Source organism: Tupaia chinensis, unplaced genomic scaffold, assembly GCF_000334495.1.
Source record: "Tupaia chinensis unplaced genomic scaffold, TupChi_1.0 Scaffold000256_1, whole genome shotgun sequence".
NCBI lineage: Eukaryota > Metazoa > Chordata > Mammalia > Scandentia > Tupaiidae > Tupaia > Tupaia belangeri.
The window spans coordinates 3,476,312-3,493,768 of NW_006159736.1; the positions used below are offsets into that span (position 1 = coordinate 3,476,312).

The following is a 17,457-nucleotide window of genomic DNA, read 5'->3' on the forward strand; positions in this document are numbered from 1 at the left end:
TTACTTACCTGCCAGGCAGAACTCTTGCAGTACCAGGTACCAGGTACCAGGCAATCTTTCCAGAGCTTCTGTTGGCTTTGTTGAAATCAACCTTAGTTCCTTAGCTTTCTGGTCACATCTTCAGACATGACATGCCATTCAAAGCCCTGGCAATAACCAGTGTTTCCAATTTCTGATGCTGGGCAACAAGCATTATTGAACTTATGCAAACAACCATACTGTCACAAAATAAGAATGCTCACCAATATTTTTCAATTCCAGAAGATCAGAAAGAGAGAAAAATTTGTTACAATTTCAAAAGGAAAAAAAAATGAACAAATTGCTGAACCTATCAACAACTCAGGAAGACAAAAATCCTTAAATCTGGAAGACAAAGCATAGAAAAAAATCAGTAATGTTTTAGTCAAAAGTCAAAAAAATTGTATTTCACCAGTTCAGTCTCATGTAATTAATGTATCTTTTGTTGAGTTTGCAGTGTTACTATAGTCCAATCTTTCCATTTAAATCCTGGAAGTTCAGAGATACAATCTCAAAGTTATCAAAAAACCTATATTTAAGAGTACTTTGTTTAAAAAAAAAAACTTCTTTACTCAAGTAAAGGATTAAGCAAGTTATAAAAAGAAATGGAATATTTATCCATTGGATTTATAAGACATAGATCTATGATGAATTCTATGATGAATGCACTTAAACTAGCCAAAACTATTATAGCTTACTAATATAATTTTATGTATATATTTTAGCTTACATGCTATATAAAATTATTCATTTACAATAGTCATATTTCTTAGTTCACTCTCTCTGTATGGGACAACCTTCATGTCTTTGTCACTACAGCCACATTTCAGATCATCACAGCATTATAAAGCATGTCATCTTCAGGGCCATCTATTTTGTTTGAAAAATAGCATATTTTGAATCTGTGTATGATACTTTCATTTGAAATACTATGTTATCAGTCACAGATACCCACAGGTTTTGCTTTTGTTGTTTGTCTGTAACACCTATTTAGATAGATAAATGTATCTACATTGTAATCTCTAACACTATGATTATATAAATGACTTAAAAGGATGATTTACAAGGATGGCCAATATTTGGATTTTTAAGATGACACTTCCAGAAATAATTTCTGAACTTCTTGGTGTCATCTTTCTTTCTTCTCCTATCTGCTTCTCTTCTGCTCCCCACCTGCTCTTTCCCTACTCCCTCCCACCATTAGGCCTTTCCCTCCTCATGCTTTTGCTCCTCTCTCTCTTCCTCTTCTTCTTTCTCTTCCATCTTGAACCAATTCAGTCAATTACCTAAATGAATCCAAAACTATTGTAACATTGATTGAGATTACTTGAAGGTAATATGTCTCCCCAAATAATATTTTCCCAAGGTCTGTATGAAGAACTCTATTATCTTTCAGTAAAATAAAATGCACTCTTGGAAAAAAATACACACAAATCTATCAACTTCCCATACATATGTAGACATGTTTAAACCTCTGGCTATACTTAAAATCAAATTGTAGGGCCAGCAAGTAGCACGTGGTTGAGGTGCTAGACTCCCACATGGCCAACCATGGTTTGAATCCCAGACCTGGTGGCTTGCTTCCTCTCTCTCTCTCTCTCTCTCTGATCAAATTAAAGAACAATAGCTATAATAAATAGATAAATAAATAAAATAATTCTTTAAAAAATTGCTTGGGACCAGAAGATGGCATAATGGCTAAGTTGTTGGACTCCCACATAGCCAACTGTGGTTCAAGTCCTGATCCAGTGGCTTAAAAATCCACCAGGTGTATGTGTGTGTATGGCCAATGTACTGAAGGGAGAATGGAGGAGAAGGGATTATGGCAATGGCTATCCCCCTGTGGGGGATGGGGGAGGAGGGTTTCTTGCTTTCTTTCCCTGGGCTGGAGAACAGGTCTAAATTCTAGGGATTAATACTTAAAACAGGTAAGCCATTAAGTGAGGAGCAGGTATATTCTAAAATTGAAAAGGAAGAGTTTGATTGACATACTGTAACACAATTACTAAGTGGATTTTTCAGATTCAAGTGGTAACTAAATAAATCTTTTATTTGCTTCGTATTGTATGTATTTAATTGCCTTGTACTGTAGATCTCAAACTTAGTTCTTATCAGATATTTTTAAAAAGTCTGAGGGACCAGCAGTTAGCGTAGTGGCTATGTTGCTGGACTCCCATGTAGTTAACTATGGTTTGAGTCTGGACCTGGTGGCTTAAAACTCACACTGGGCGTGTGTCCGTGCGTGCCCAAGATCCCAAGAGGAGAATGGAGAAGGGATTGTAGCGTAGCCATCCCTCCTGGGGGGTGATTTCTCGCTTTCTGTCTCTCTGTCTCTCTGTCTGGCGAGCTCATGGGCCCTATAGCAAAAACTTCTAAAAAAAAAAAGTCTGTAATTTTCCTCTGATATAAACACTATGATTAAAATTGTGAGAGTTAAATATGCATAGTTCTAAGTAGTGTAGCTAGCTAATTTACATGATCATATTACATTTATTTTAGTCTCTCAAAATTAATAGAATAGCAATATAAATCAAGTTAAAATAAAGAACATGTAGTTTTTAAAAATATAGACAGATTTTTTTTAACTTTATGTTAAACATAATTTAGTTTTCAATTTTTTAAAGAATTATTTTATTTAACTTTATTTATTTTTGAATTTGATCAGAGAGAGACAAAGTGAGAGAGAGAGAGTAAGTGAGAAAGCAAGCTGCCAGGTCCAGGACTCAAACCACTGTCGGCTATCTGGGAGTCTAGCACCCATAGCCACCATGTCACCTGCTGGCCCCTCAAATTTCAATTTTAGATAAGTGGGTTTTTTTTTCCCTAAAGAAATATGAGTATTACATTTAAAATTTGTTTTCACATTTTTGGGGGGGAGAGGTTTTTGCTATAGGGCACTTGTGCTCCTCAGAAAGACAGAGAGAGACAGAGAAACAGAATGCAAGACATCACCCCCATGGGTGATGGCCACACCACAATTCCTTCTCCTCTATTCCCCTCTTAGGATCTTGGGCACTCACGCACATGCACCTGGCGTGAATTTAAGCCACCGAGTCCAAGACTTGAACCTCGGTCAACTACATGGTAGTCCAGTGACATAGCCATTATGCCAACTGTTGGTCCCTGTTCTCACATATTTTAAGCCACTTTTGAAGTGACAGCTATAATACAGATAGATAGCAAATGCAGTACCATAGTACTTAGCACAACTTATTTTGAGAAAACTGATTTTCTCTATATGAGGGGTCTACAAAAAGTTCCAGGAAGCCCAGCAACAGTGGTGCAAGCAGTATGTACCATGTGCTGGACTGTGGTGCTGGAAGCTGCATTGTTCTACTCCCTAGCCATTGGCTGAAACATGTCAGGCAAGCTCAGGAATTGCCCCAGATCCAAAGGACTAGAGGACAGAAGAAAAGATTGTGGTGTGATCAGATCTCATAGCGGGTGTTCGTATCTCTCTCTCATGCATGTGCATGGACTATATCATGAGTAAAAGAAAAAAAAATACTTAAAAGAAGTTCATGGAAAATGTATATTATGAAAAACCTATGCATGGGGACCAGCAGTTAGCGTAATGGCTATGTCACTGGACTCCCACGTAGTCAACGGCGGTTCACGTCCCAGACCTATGGCTTAAAACTCACACTGGGCGTGTGTGCTTGCGTGCCCAAGATCCTGAGAAGAGAATGGAGGAGAAGGGATTCCGGCATGGCCATCCCCCCTGGGGGGTGATTTCTCGCTTTCTATCTCTCTGTCTCTCTCTGTCTGTCTGGCAAGCGCACGTGCCCGATCGCAAAAACTTCTCCAAAAAAAAAAAAATTATACATGAATTTCAATGTTTTTATACCAAAATCAAATCATACTTTAATTTGATTTTTCAATAACTCTTTGAAGTATCCTTGTATAAATAATGTGTTCTTAAATAGACTAAGCATAGCATGAAAGGTCATTAAAATGTACAACACGGGGCCATCTTGGCATTGTGGTTAAGGAACTAGACTCCAACATGGCCTGCCACAGTTCAAGTCCTGGACCTGGCAGCTTTCTCTTGCTCTCTAATTTTCTCTCTCTCTCTCTCTTTCTCTCACTCTCTCTGGTGAGCACATATGCACATATGCACTATAACAAATTAAGAAATAATAATAAAAATAAAATTAAAAATTATATTTTAAAGAAGTACAATAGTGTCATTTCTACTGTACCTGACAAAGTTGAATGTTTTAAATGTCCAAGCATCTCAATAATTGGTATCCCAGAAGGTAAAGAAACTAATAAGGGCGTGGAAAATCTATTCCATGAAATCCGGGAAGAAAACTTCCCAAGTCTAGAGAAGCACTCACACATCTAGACCCAAGACATACAAAGGATTCTGAATAGAATATACCCAAGAAAATCTTCTCCAAAGCACATTTTAGCCAGACTGAACAAGCCCACAGATAAAAACATGATACTAAAATTGGCAAGAGAGAAATGAGAAGTGATTTCCAAAGGTCATCCCATCAGGCTAACTCTGGACCTTTCAACAGAAACAATGCAAGCAAGGAAAGAATGGGAAGACATTGAAAGTGTTAAGAGAGAGACAATTCCAACCAAGATTATTATATCCAGCAAGATTATCCATTATGTGGGAAAAAAAGATTAAAATCTTCTCAAACAAAACCTGAAAGAATTTGTCAGACGAGCTCTTCGAGAACCTCTAAAGAGAGTCCTGTTCTAGGAAAGCTAAGAAGGAACAGCCAGAAATAAGGGAATAAAAGACAACCAAGACAATGGTCAATTTAAAGGTAGGAACAGGTCCAGAAATATCAAAAATAACATTGAATGTTAATGGATTAAATTCTCCCATCAAGAGACACAGACTGGCTGAATGAATTAAAAAAAACAAACAAACAAACAAACAAACAAAAAAACAGAAAACCTCTATCTGTTGCCTACAAGAAATGCATCTCATGGATAAAGACAACACATAGACTAAAATTGAAGGGTTGGAAAAAGGTTTTCCATGCAAATAGGAACCAAAAAATAGATGGAGTCATGATACTAATTTCAGACAAGATAGACTTTAAAAGAAAAGCAGTTGGAAGAGACAGAAAAGGACACTGCATTGTAGTAAAAGTGTCAATCAATCAAGAAGTTATAATGCTTATAAATATCTATGCACCTAACACAAGAACACCCAAATACATGAAGGAAAGACTGCTAGATCTAAAAGGAAAGATAGACTGCAACACACTAATTGTTGGAGACCTCAGCACCCCGCTATCCCCTCTGGACAGATCATCTAGACAAAAGAAATAGGTAAAGAGATAAAGGATCTAAATGATACAATAAATTAAATGGACTTAACAGACATCTATAGAACTTCCCACCCAAAAACCACGAGATACACTTCTTTCTCACCCCAACATGGAACCTTTTCGAAGATTGACCATCTGGTAGGGCACAAGGCAAGCCTCTACAGATTCAAAGGCATAGAAACTATACCCAGCATCTTTTCCAACCATGATGAAATCAAACTTGATTTTAATTTCGAGAGAAATCTTCAGAAATACTCAAATACATGGAAACTAAATAACTCACTTCTGAATGACTTCACAACTACTGAAGAAATAAAGACTAAAATCAAAAGATTTGTGGAGGGAACCAGCAGTTAGTGTAATGGCTATGTCGCTGGACTCCCACGTAGTCGACCGCGGTTCACGTCCCAGACCCGGTGGCTTAAAACTCAAGCCGGGTGCATGTGCGTGCATGCCCAAGATCCCGAGAGGAGAATGGAGGAGAAGGGATTGCGGAGTGACCATCCCCCCCGGGGGGGTGATTTCTCGCTTTCTGTCTCTATGTCTCTCTCTGTCTGTCTGGCGAGCACACGCGCCCTATAGTGAAAAGCCTCTCAAAAAATTAAAAAAAAGATTTGTGGAAGCCAATGACATTGAGGACATGAGTTTCCATAATCTTTGTGACACTGCAAAAGCAGTCATAAGAGAGAAATTCATAGCAATTAGTAGACATAAGAAGAAGACAAAGAGAAGGCAAATGGATCTCCGAATATTGTGCTTCAGAGAATTGAAAAAGCAGCAGCAAAAAAAAAAAAAAAAAATCTAAAAACTTAAATACTCCAGGAAACTGGAAATAATAAAGATATGAGCAGAAATAAATGAAATAGAAAGTAAACGAACTACACTGAAAATAAATCAAAGTAAAAGCTGGTTCTTTGAAAAAGATAAACATAATTGATATACCACTAGTGAAACAGTATTACTAAGAAGAGAGAAAGGAACCAGGTAAATCAAATTTGCAATGAAGAAGGCAATATAAGAACAGACATAACAGAAATATAAAACATCACGAGAGGATACTATCAACAACTATATGCCAAGGAACAAGACAGTCTGGATGAGATGGACAAATTCCTGGACACATATAATCTACCAAGATTGAGCCAGGAGGATGTAGAAGTCTGAATAGGCCCATAACAAGCCTGGAGATTGAATCAGTAATAAATTACCTCCCAGTGAAGAAAAGCCCTGGTCCTAATAGCTTCATCTCTGAATTCTACAAAACTTTTAAAGTAGAATTAATCCCCATTCTGCTCAAGTTATTTCTAAAGATACAAATGGGTGAATATCTCCCTAATTCATTCTATGAAGCCTATATCACCCTTATCTTTAAAACAGATAAGGACAGGACAGGGAAAGAAAACTATATACCAATATCTCTGATGAATGTAGATGCAGATTCTCAACAGGATATTAGCAAATCATAACCAACAAGTTATAAAAAAGATTATACATCACAACCAGGCATGCTTTATTCTGGGGATGCAAAGTTGGTTCAACATATGCAAAACCATAAATGAAATGCACCATAGTAAGAGAAAGAAAAAGAAAAACCATATGATCATATCAATTGATGCAGAAAAAGCAATTGATAAGATACCACATCCCTTCATGATCAAGGATCTCAGGAAAATCAGTATAGAAGGGTCGTTTCTAAACACAATAAAGGCTATCTATGAAAAACCGATAACGAACATTACCCTGAATGGAGAAAAGCTGCAAGCTTTTCCACTAAAAACAGGTACAAGACAAAGATGCTCATTTTATCCACTCCTTTTCAATATAGTACTGGAAGTTCTCTCCACCGCAATCAGAAAATAAAATAAAGTAAAAACTATTCAAATAGGAAATGATGTTGTGAAACTCTATTTGCAGATGACATGATTGTATACATTGAGACCCAATGGTATCCATTAAAAAATTTCTGGAAGTAATACATGAATACAGTAAAGTTGCAGGATACAAAATCAACATACAGAAATCTATAGCATTTCTATATACTAACAGCAGGCAGACTTAGATAGGACTAAAAAAAAGTTCCATTTACAATGGCCACAAAAAGTATAAGATACCTAGGAATAAATCTAACAAAAGAAGTTCAAGACCTCCATGAGGAAAACTGCAAGAAGTTGAAAAAAGAAATTGAAAATGACATAGAAAAAGGGGAAGAACATCCCATGTTCCTGGATTAGAAGAATTAATATAATCAAAATGACAATTCTACCCAAATTAATATATATCTTTAATGCAATACCAATCAAAGTACCAGACACATTCTTTACAGATCTAGAAAAGACAATCATATAATTTGGAATCATAAAAGACCTCTTATTGCCAAAATAATCCTGCACAAGAAGATTGGAGTGGGTGGCATCCCACTCTCAGACCCAAAAATATACTATAGAGCTGTGGTAATCAAAACAGCACAGTACTGGTATAGAAACAGATGGACCCATAGAAGAGAATAGAGTCCCCAGAAATTAATTCCCAAACATACAGCTAACTGATTTTTGAGAAAGGGTACCAGTCAATCCAGGGGGAAAAGGAAAACCTCTTCAGCAAATGGTGCTGGAAAACCTGGATATCCACCTGCATAAAGATGAATCTGAACCCCTACCTTTCACCATTAACAAAAATCAAGTCAAGGTGGATCAGAGATCTAAACTTAAAACCTCAAACTATAGAACTATTCCTGGAAATTTTGGGGAAACTGTTGGAGACAATGGGGGTAGGCAAAGACTTCTTAAATAAGACCCCCAAAGTACAGTAAATAATCCCTGAAATAGACAAGTGGAATTACATCGGACTAAGAAGTTTCTGCATGGCAAAAGGCACAGTAATTAGTGTGAATTGACAGCCCTCAAAATGGGAAAATATTTTTGTAAAACATGCATCAGATAAGGAACTAATAACCAGAATCCACAACGAACTCAAGCAGCTGTCCCAAAAAAAGATGATCAACCGTATTAAAAGATGGGAGAATGAGTTGATAAAACCACTCTGTAAGGATGACATAGGAATAGCCAAAAGGCATATTAAAGAATGCTCTACATCTCTCATTGTAAGGTAAATGCAGATCAAAACTACAATGAGATACCACCTAACCCTGGACAGAAAGACTAGGATTAAAAAAAAAAAAAAAAAGATAAGTGCTGACGGGGGTGTGGTGAAAGGAGAACTCTCTTAGACTGCTGGTGGGAATATAAATTGGTCCAGCCACTGTGGGGAACAATGTGGAGATTCCTCAAAAATATACAAATAGAACTACTGTATGATCCAGCAATCCCATTCCTGAGTATCTACCCAGACGACAGAAGAATTCTTAGTCTGAAAAGTGCTTGAACATCTATGTTTATTACAGCATTATTCACACTTGCTAAGACATGGAACCAACCCAAATGCCCATGAATAGATGAATGAATTGAAAAACTGTGACACATATAGTCTATGGAATACTACTCGGCTATAAAAAACAAGACCCTGGATTTTGACAGAAAGTAAATGAATATGGAAGATTTACTACTGAGTGAAGCAAGCCAGGCTATGAAGGAAAGACATTGCATGTCCCCACTTAATATTTACCGAGTGTCCGCACTCTATGACAGAAACGGAATAACTAAGGGATATAGAAATACAGTAAATGGTTGTAAATACTGGATATAATGTGGGAAGTGGGTGGGTGAAGAAGTAGAGTCTGAGGAAGGGCATTAGGGAGAAAAACAGAGAAGCTTAGCATTAATGGAACAAAGAAATGGGGTTTTATCTATAGAAAATAACTTTATAGTATTATCAACTGGACTGGGGAGAAATGTACACATGTTGGAATATTTACTTTGCAAACTAAATAACATGGGGACTAGCAGTTAGCGTAATGGCTATGTCACTGGACTCCCACTAGTTGACCACGGTTCGCATCTCGGACCCGGTGGCTTAAAACTCACGCCGGGCGCGTGTGCATGCGTGCCCAAGATCCTGAGAGGAGAATGGAAGAGAAGGGATTGCGGCGGGGCCATCCACCCTGGGGGGTGATTTCTCGCTTTCTATCTCTCTATCTCTTTCTGTATGTCTGACAAGCGCACGCACCCTATAGCAAACTAAATAACGTGATTGAATGCATAAGAGAACTTGAAATAAAATTTAAAAATATAAAGTTAACCTATCTGAGCCTCAGTGTAGTCAATATAAGGAAGCTATTGCAAAGAGTTAACATCAGATATAAGTATCATTTAGCACAGAGACTGCCCATAGAAAGGTAATAATAAAATAATCCATCTTGATTTCACAGATATGCATACATTTATAAACTTAATGCTAATATTAAGATTCAAAAACATATTCATAATGTTCATAATGACAACACAGAGCAGATTATCCTAGAACATTCAGCTCATATTCACAGCCATTGTCCCCTGGGGATTTAATACTTGCAGAAGATATTCGAGCAAAGCATGGTAGGTTGTGCTACTTGACAAAGGATTTATCCTATAAAACAGTAGTGTACTCTGACCTTGTCTTGGCCTTAACTATTCACAAAGTAATTACATAACAAATGGAAAATATTAGAAAATTGTCCCTAAAACAGATGATTGAGTCACATCCTGCCTGTATGCCACCCTTTTAAGAATCCACATTCATCCAAACTGGAGCAGTAACTTTCATTTCTGCCTGTATCCAGTTTACTTCTTGTTTTGAAGGTTATTTAGAGTGCGATTTGGGAGAACACCAGTGACCAGGGACCAAATTCAGACCACTAAGTCAGTCTGCAAAGGCCTGTGAAAAGCAGGAAAATGGAAATTACTTTCAGATATTACTAATTTGCACCAGGTTTGTATTGGAAGCCTAGCAATAAAGGGTTCTGTATCTTATTACTCATCACTTGAGTCAATTGTTCCTCATGTTCTTTAATTAACTCTTGTTATTTTAAAGAGTGCTTGCAGAATGTTTTCACTTAAGAATAAGAAATGATGATCTTCATTCAGACCTTTAATTTCTTTTGTTTTTGTTCTTTTTCTCCTTAGGGATGCAGATTTGTTCCTGCTAGATACAAGAAAGGCCCAAGCTTTAGATGTGGGTTGGCTTGTCTTTGATATCACTGTGACCAGCAATCATTGGGTGATTAATCCACAGAACAATTTAGGCTTACAGCTCTGTGTAGAAACAGGGGATGGTAAGCACTGAATTTTATACATATTTTTTGTGGGGCTTGTTTTGAGATATGGTGTATATGTTTTTTAAATTATTTGTTGTTTTATTTATTATTATTATTTTCTATTTGACTAGAGAAAGAGAGACAGATGGGGAGGTGGGAGGGGCTCGGCAAGAAAGCAAGTCACCCAGTCCAGGAATTGAACTGTGGTTAGCCATGTGGGCGTCCAGTGCCTTAACTACCATGCCACTTGCCAACCTAGTATATTGCTTTTTTGTGTGTGAGTTAATCAGTATATGTTTTGTACTTATGATATACAAGGTAGCAGATTCCATAGGATAGTCATTATGTTAATTTGTTTTTCGATTTGTGAACACATATGCATTGTCAGACTCTGGAATGGGGGTAGAGGGGTGAAGAATTACCCTTATCCTCAAAGAATTTTCAGTCTGGTGTTGAAGACATGCATCTAAACAAGTAGCACTGTTGTAACATAAGAATAACAAATGTTATAGCCAGCCTAAGGAGGGTAGTTTTTAAAGGGATAATTACTAGAATGTATCTTTCTCAAATTAAATTGCTTCTAACTTTTCATAGAACCAGGCTAAAAAAAAAAAAAATAGACCTAGTGTCTGTCTCACTCATTCTTGATGTATTACACTAAAGCCTTGGTAATAAACTATAGTATTAATTAAAGTTGACTCTGTCTTGGACCTCCTTCAAAGGGTTCAGGCACGGAATTTTCATAGTGACCTCGTTTTACCTGCAACAGTTTCTTAACCTATGTATGATGCCCTAACCAACATTGTGACTCCAAGGATTGTGTGTAAGAAGTAAGGCTGATAGACAAAAATTAAATATATTACCATGTTAGTCTAGTTGAGGTTTATGTACTTGGAATCCTGTTACTGAAAAAAAAAAAAAATCTTAACAGTGTCATAGACACACTTTCAGACTTTCTCCCCACTGTAATTCTAGACTTCTCAAAGATTTTAGTTGTGATAATAAATTTTTGATATTTTTATAAATTACAGGTTACTTTCCAATTATGACTTTGAGATTATTTTTAAGTGTCCTCAGAGTTTAACCATTATAAATGTAGACGGAGAAAAGAACATATTTAAATAATCTTCCAAGAATTCTTGCAATGTAAAACTACTGTACATTTATGGTCAGAAATGACTGGGAAATTGCTATTGTGGGGGTGAGCCAATCACTTCTTCCCTGGTATGTGGCCCAAACAAGAAAAATTAAATTAGTGGTATGAGCTTCTCTCAGTCTTCTCCTTGGGGATATGCTTGAAATGTCTAACTAAACAACTCAAGAAATGTATGAAATATGATCAGCCTGTTTTCTTACAATTTCCATCCCCCTTCCAATCTGACATGAATTTTCTAAAGTTTCTCTTTTGTATTTTGTAGTCCTTACTTGTATTATTTCTCCCTGTCTCTTACTATTTAAATAATTTAACCTTTATATTGCTTTCAGATGATTTTTTACTCCCCAAAAACTACTCTTTATTTTGAATTTCCCTTTCTTCTTGATTTATTCCTCTCACGTTTCATGAGTAATTTTACTTTAAATTTCTATTCTGTTATTATTTTTAGTCTAAAATAATGTTTCATTCTTTTCAAAGGTTCCAAATGCTTTATTTAAGGGTTAGATTTGAGATATACAGCCTTTTGCCACCTTTCTTTGTCTGTCTAATACTATCTAAAATAAAGACTATTAAAATTGCAAAATGAGCTAGTCTAGTTGCTTTTTTGCATTTGAGCAAAAGAGTCAAAACAGATTTTAACAAGAGGTAAAGCCTACATGGTCTTGGGAAAGCAACCCCCTACTCTTAGTTTTAGTGCTACAACCTCATGGAGAATCTACATGTATCATTTCTCTATAAATATGGATAATCAAATTCTTCAGCTTATTATTGCCTTACTCATTACCACTGCTGGTGTTCACTATGATATTGCTTTAAACAGAGCTAACAGAACATCTCATCTTTGCAAGAAAGTACTTGGAATATGTTTATTGCCCCACATAAAGAGTTGGAAATCATTAAAGGATGACACTCAGAAAAGCACTTTCAAATCATCTGTTGACTGTTATTTGTTTATTCATTTGTCTAATATAAAATTCTTAAGTAACTGGACATGGAAGATAGCATGTTAAAAAGAGCACATAACCAGGGCCAGCAGGTGCCGTGGCAGTTAAAGCACTGGACTCCCAGCTAGCCAGCTGTGGTTAAGTCCTGGACCTGGCAGCTTACAAATCACAGTGGGAACATGTGTGTGTATGTCCAAAATCCCAAGAGGAAAATGAGAAGGGATTGTGGGTGGCCATCTCCCCTGGTGGGTGATTTCTCACTTTCCCTCTTCCTGTCTCTGTCTCCAGCAAGTGCATGTGCCCTGTGACAAAACAAAAACAAAAATAAAAAAGAACATAAAATCTGAGAGACAGGTATACGTACAAATAAAGTGCCCTAATGATAAAAATAGTGATAGAATCAAGCAATGAAGATACTATGATAAAACAGAAGAGAGATAGTTATGGACAAATTGGACAGAGCCAAAAGAGACATGGTTAAGGTTGCTTTTAAGCCAGGTCATATCCGTAGGATTTTTAAAAATGGAGATGAAGAGGAACGGAGTCATGGGTATGCAGGGGACATTGGTGAGAACAGGGGAAGATAATTTATTCTTAGATCAAAGAACAATGTGAGTAAATGCATAGAAGGAAAAATGACATGGCATTTTCTCAAAATTTTAATCATTCTGAACTATCTAGAACAACTTTCGTGTATAAAATAAGGTTGTAGTTGCTATCAGGAAGGTGATCTGGGGATGAATCATAGGAGGAATATGAAATCTAAATTAAGTATAATATACTTTTTGAGCTTGATCATGAGTCATAAATTGACTAGACTTGTTGCTTTAATCAGTCATAGTAGCACCACTGTACTCACGTGTTTGCATGAGTGTGAGTGTCATTAGGTCACAGGATGTGTACCTTCCATTCACAGTTGTACCATCAGTGTGGGGTGCAATGCAGGTCATAGGCATTAAAAGCATGTCTTGAATGATTATTGAATGAGTGCATGATAAAAAAGATTCTTGTATACCACTTACCTTGTCTATGAAGACATTCCAAACTATATTTAGGGAGATCATTAACCAGGTCGGTTTGATGTAACACAGGATCAGATTTGTGTGGAGCAAACCACACTACTGGAGTGAAACTGTTTCAGTCATAAAGTAAGGAGAAAGTCAGTGATGTATATCAATAAATTTTGTTTATTCTGCCCCTGTGAAGAAAACATAGCAAAGAGGCCTAAATGGATTTTGGAAATCAAAAGGTTGTTGAAATCAAAAGTAGCATTATGATTCCTCAGAGAGCCTGCGGAAAATATGTCAGCTTGTGAAATGAGCTGCACTGGATTTGCCAAGAGAGTTCAAGGATATTTTATTGATTTTTTTCATGCTGAATAGATAATTCTCAGAGCTCCATATGTTTGTTTCAACAAAATAAACATACGAGCAACAAAATAAGAAAGAAACATTGCTGTTTCTTAATGGCAGAATGTAGAAATTCCAGGCAAGTCATTATGTCCAATCGCACAAAATTACTTCCAAAGTTTTCAAGCACTTTCTCATAGTGGTTAATGTGCCTCTGTAATAAAATAAGTACTGCTTTTGTTTTTAACAGCACATGAGTAGGTTTAGATCTGTCTTACAATTTATTGTAAGATTTTCAGTTCCATAAATTATAAAGATATGTTATTATCTGAGTTATTAGGTCATTATTCACGTTGCTAATAAATCTACAGTAGTAATTTTTCCCACACACATATGCACACAGTTTATTACGTAGATAGCAATTGAATCTAGTTGTTACAGTTTGGGGTTTTCCCTTTAAACCCTATAATTTTCCACTGTCTGATGCTTTATATAGTTTAAACCTTCCACGTAAATAAATTCATTTTTTCAAGTTTGGGTTTATAGAAAAATTTAGAGATAGAAAAACAAAGATAATATTTTGGGGTTCATTATAATATCTTTTTTATAACCCTACATTTTCAGACATTTTAAGCTTGGCAAAATTCAGAATAAATTTTGCCAATAACTTTTTTCCTTTCTGTTCAAACCCACTTATACATCAAGGAAAATTCAGTCCGTATGTTTCTGATTCATTTGTATTCAAGTCATCAAAATGTTGTTTTGTCAGAGTATTGTTTAATATCCAAGAAACATTGTAAGTTTCCTTTTTTCTAATAAGACAATAAAAGCCGTTTTCTCTGAACGAAGTCATGAAATAATTTCCAACCATATCTAGGTAAAAAAAATCAAGCTGGATTTTTGTACTCAAATGAAGAACAAGAGATTCCGAGGTATCAAATTATCAAATAAGTTTTATTATAACTGAGGCTTAAGTGTGAAATGATGAAACTCATACTTGTTGTTTACGGATAGCTTATAATTTAAAGTTTTAATATTTAATTTAAATGAAGAGGATAAATAAATAGATAGCTTTATTCTGGAAGTATAATTTTCAAGAAAAAATCATTTGGAAACTAAATTAAAATCTTAACTCTGATCAAATATTTTAGCCATAGTATCAATAAAATGAGTGTAATAGTAATTACCTGACAAAGAGTTTGGAATTGGCTTTTCTTTAACTTAAGACCAATTATTTCACTGTGGAGGTTTTACAGATAATTTAAAGGAGTTTGGATAGATTTATGAGTAATCTTCAACAGGGGAAAAGTAAAAGGGATATAAGCTCAGAAACTTAGAGTTGGCAGCACAGTGTATAAGAAGTTATGTTATTAAGATCATGTTTAATAACTAGTTGATGAAATTATTATTGGTAAGAAAATTTTAAATATGTTCTAATCTAGCGTATAAAGCTAATAAAATTGAACGTTGAAAAATATGTTTCACAATCAATTGATTCTTACATCAGCTGGATATTCATAGGTGCCATAGAATATTAAATTATTAGTACTTAGTATAGAGTTTTTCTTGAGATGAAATTATTTTCTTCTTAGAAAAATAAGTTATTTTGGGGATAACTAATTACATCAACTGAAGTAAGGGAAACAAGATTCTTGTTAGTCAATAAATTTATAAAAGCCTGGCCTACATTATTACCAAAGTTTTCAATTCTAAATTACCTCGGTAAAAAATAACTAGTATTTGACTTAGTAAACCTATTTGTCAGTCTTAAATATTAAAATGGCTTCTTACAAAAAAAAATAGAATTACAAGCAGGATTTTAATGCTCACAGAATTTTAATGCTTAAAGAAATAGTGATAGTATTTGCTAAAGGAGAGTCTAGTGGTCCCTAATATTTTTTTGCTGATATGTATAGAAAAACCATGTACAATCCCCACTCTATATATTACATTTCCATGAAAAGAGTCAGAAAATTTAAGAGACTTTGCGAATTTATTTTAAGAACATTGGAAGAGATGTCCTTGAAACTCAAGAAAACAAATCATTGTAGTGGTTGCCACTTTTTCAGATTATAACATGTACTGTTCAGCAGCTATATTTCCCATATGTTGTTAAAAGAAAAAGTTATGGCTCCTTTCTGCTTGTTGGTTCACAAGAGTTTTTCTATTATATTTTTAGAAATTATATATATTACAGATTTTCTAAAAATATCAACAATTTTGATATTCAATAACATTATTGTACAAACTAGAGTCTGTAGTTACCAGGACAGTTAGGATGACAGTGGATAGTTTTAAACTTTATTACCCAGGGTTTTGCTACATTCTTTATTCTTCAATCTGTGATTATTTTTTGTTCATTACTGGAAATTGACAGGTGTTGTAATGCTAATGAGGAATGAGATCGTTTTTTTCCCATCTCTGATTTTGTACACTATCTTGGGTTTGGGACTGAATGTAACAGTTTAATATCAGATTACTTTACATTTCTATTCACTGTACCCTCTCTACATATACATGTACAATGCTTAAAGGGTAATATATCCTGATAGATTAATAATTTAAATTATAAATACATGATTATAGCTATAACTGGTTTACCATTATGCGATGCAGTGATGTTGTAAATGAGCCTACAAATTACCTGAGAAAGTATCTCATGCCATAGAATACAGTCACTCCACGGAATGACCTAGCCGTTGAACGACCTCTCAAGTCTTGAGTTGATTTTTCATTCTTATTGTTCCTTACTACGTACAGAGAAATTTTGTTGATAAAATTTTCTTCAAAACTGCAAAATCCTATTATATCTACTGCAAAATCCTATTGTATCTATTGCATATCCCTGTAAAAATTAGATTTTTTCCAAAATTCCAAGATGCTTTTTGATTTACAGCATATTCCTAAATAGAAAAATACATTCTAGTGTCTAGAGTCTTCATGTGATTATACGTTGAACATTTTACTTAGTAACTTTGTATTAATTTCCATTTACTAAATGTAAGTGTATTTCATATGAGAGATGAAGCATTTTTAATGTGGTAGCTACTAAAATTTAATAAGTCCTGGACACTTCTGTTTTTAAATGGAAGTATCTAAGTAAGTTTGTGGTGTTATTCTTAGGACCCCTAAAATAGCCGGTTTTACCTCAGGGAAAAATAGCCTTATTAAGCCTCTATGTTGTCAGATGAGTATTTTTCTGTGTCAGGGGTCAGATGATCTATGTAGCTGGTCAGACTGAATATCAGCTGACAGTGCTAATAAGTAGCAGAAGAAATTCAAAGATCAAGGGTGATATTTTTCTTTTTCTCCTGCTGTTTTGACTTCAGTTTCTCATTATTATTTATTGAAGTTCAGAAAGTTGAATTGTGTCCATTTATCAGAGGATCTTTTTAAACATTTTAAGATTTGACAATATATCCTTCCCTTATCTGAACTTTATCTTATAAAGCAATTAAGTCATTTTTGTTCATAAAACCATATGGTTCCCTGTTTGCTAAATTTA

General features: G+C 35.2%; 1 protein-coding gene across 1 annotated transcript in view; it reads left to right on the forward strand.

Moving 5' to 3' along the window:
* The window catches only part of BMP5 (bone morphogenetic protein 5), a 144,562-nt gene that overhangs the window by 92,231 nt on the left and 34,874 nt on the right, over positions 1-17,457 (forward strand). Inside the window, exon 3 of the mRNA XM_006149185.3 lies at positions 10,373-10,521. Coding sequence (XP_006149247.1) covers positions 10,373-10,521 — 149 coding nt within the window. The remainder of the gene's footprint in view (positions 1-10,372; positions 10,522-17,457) is intronic.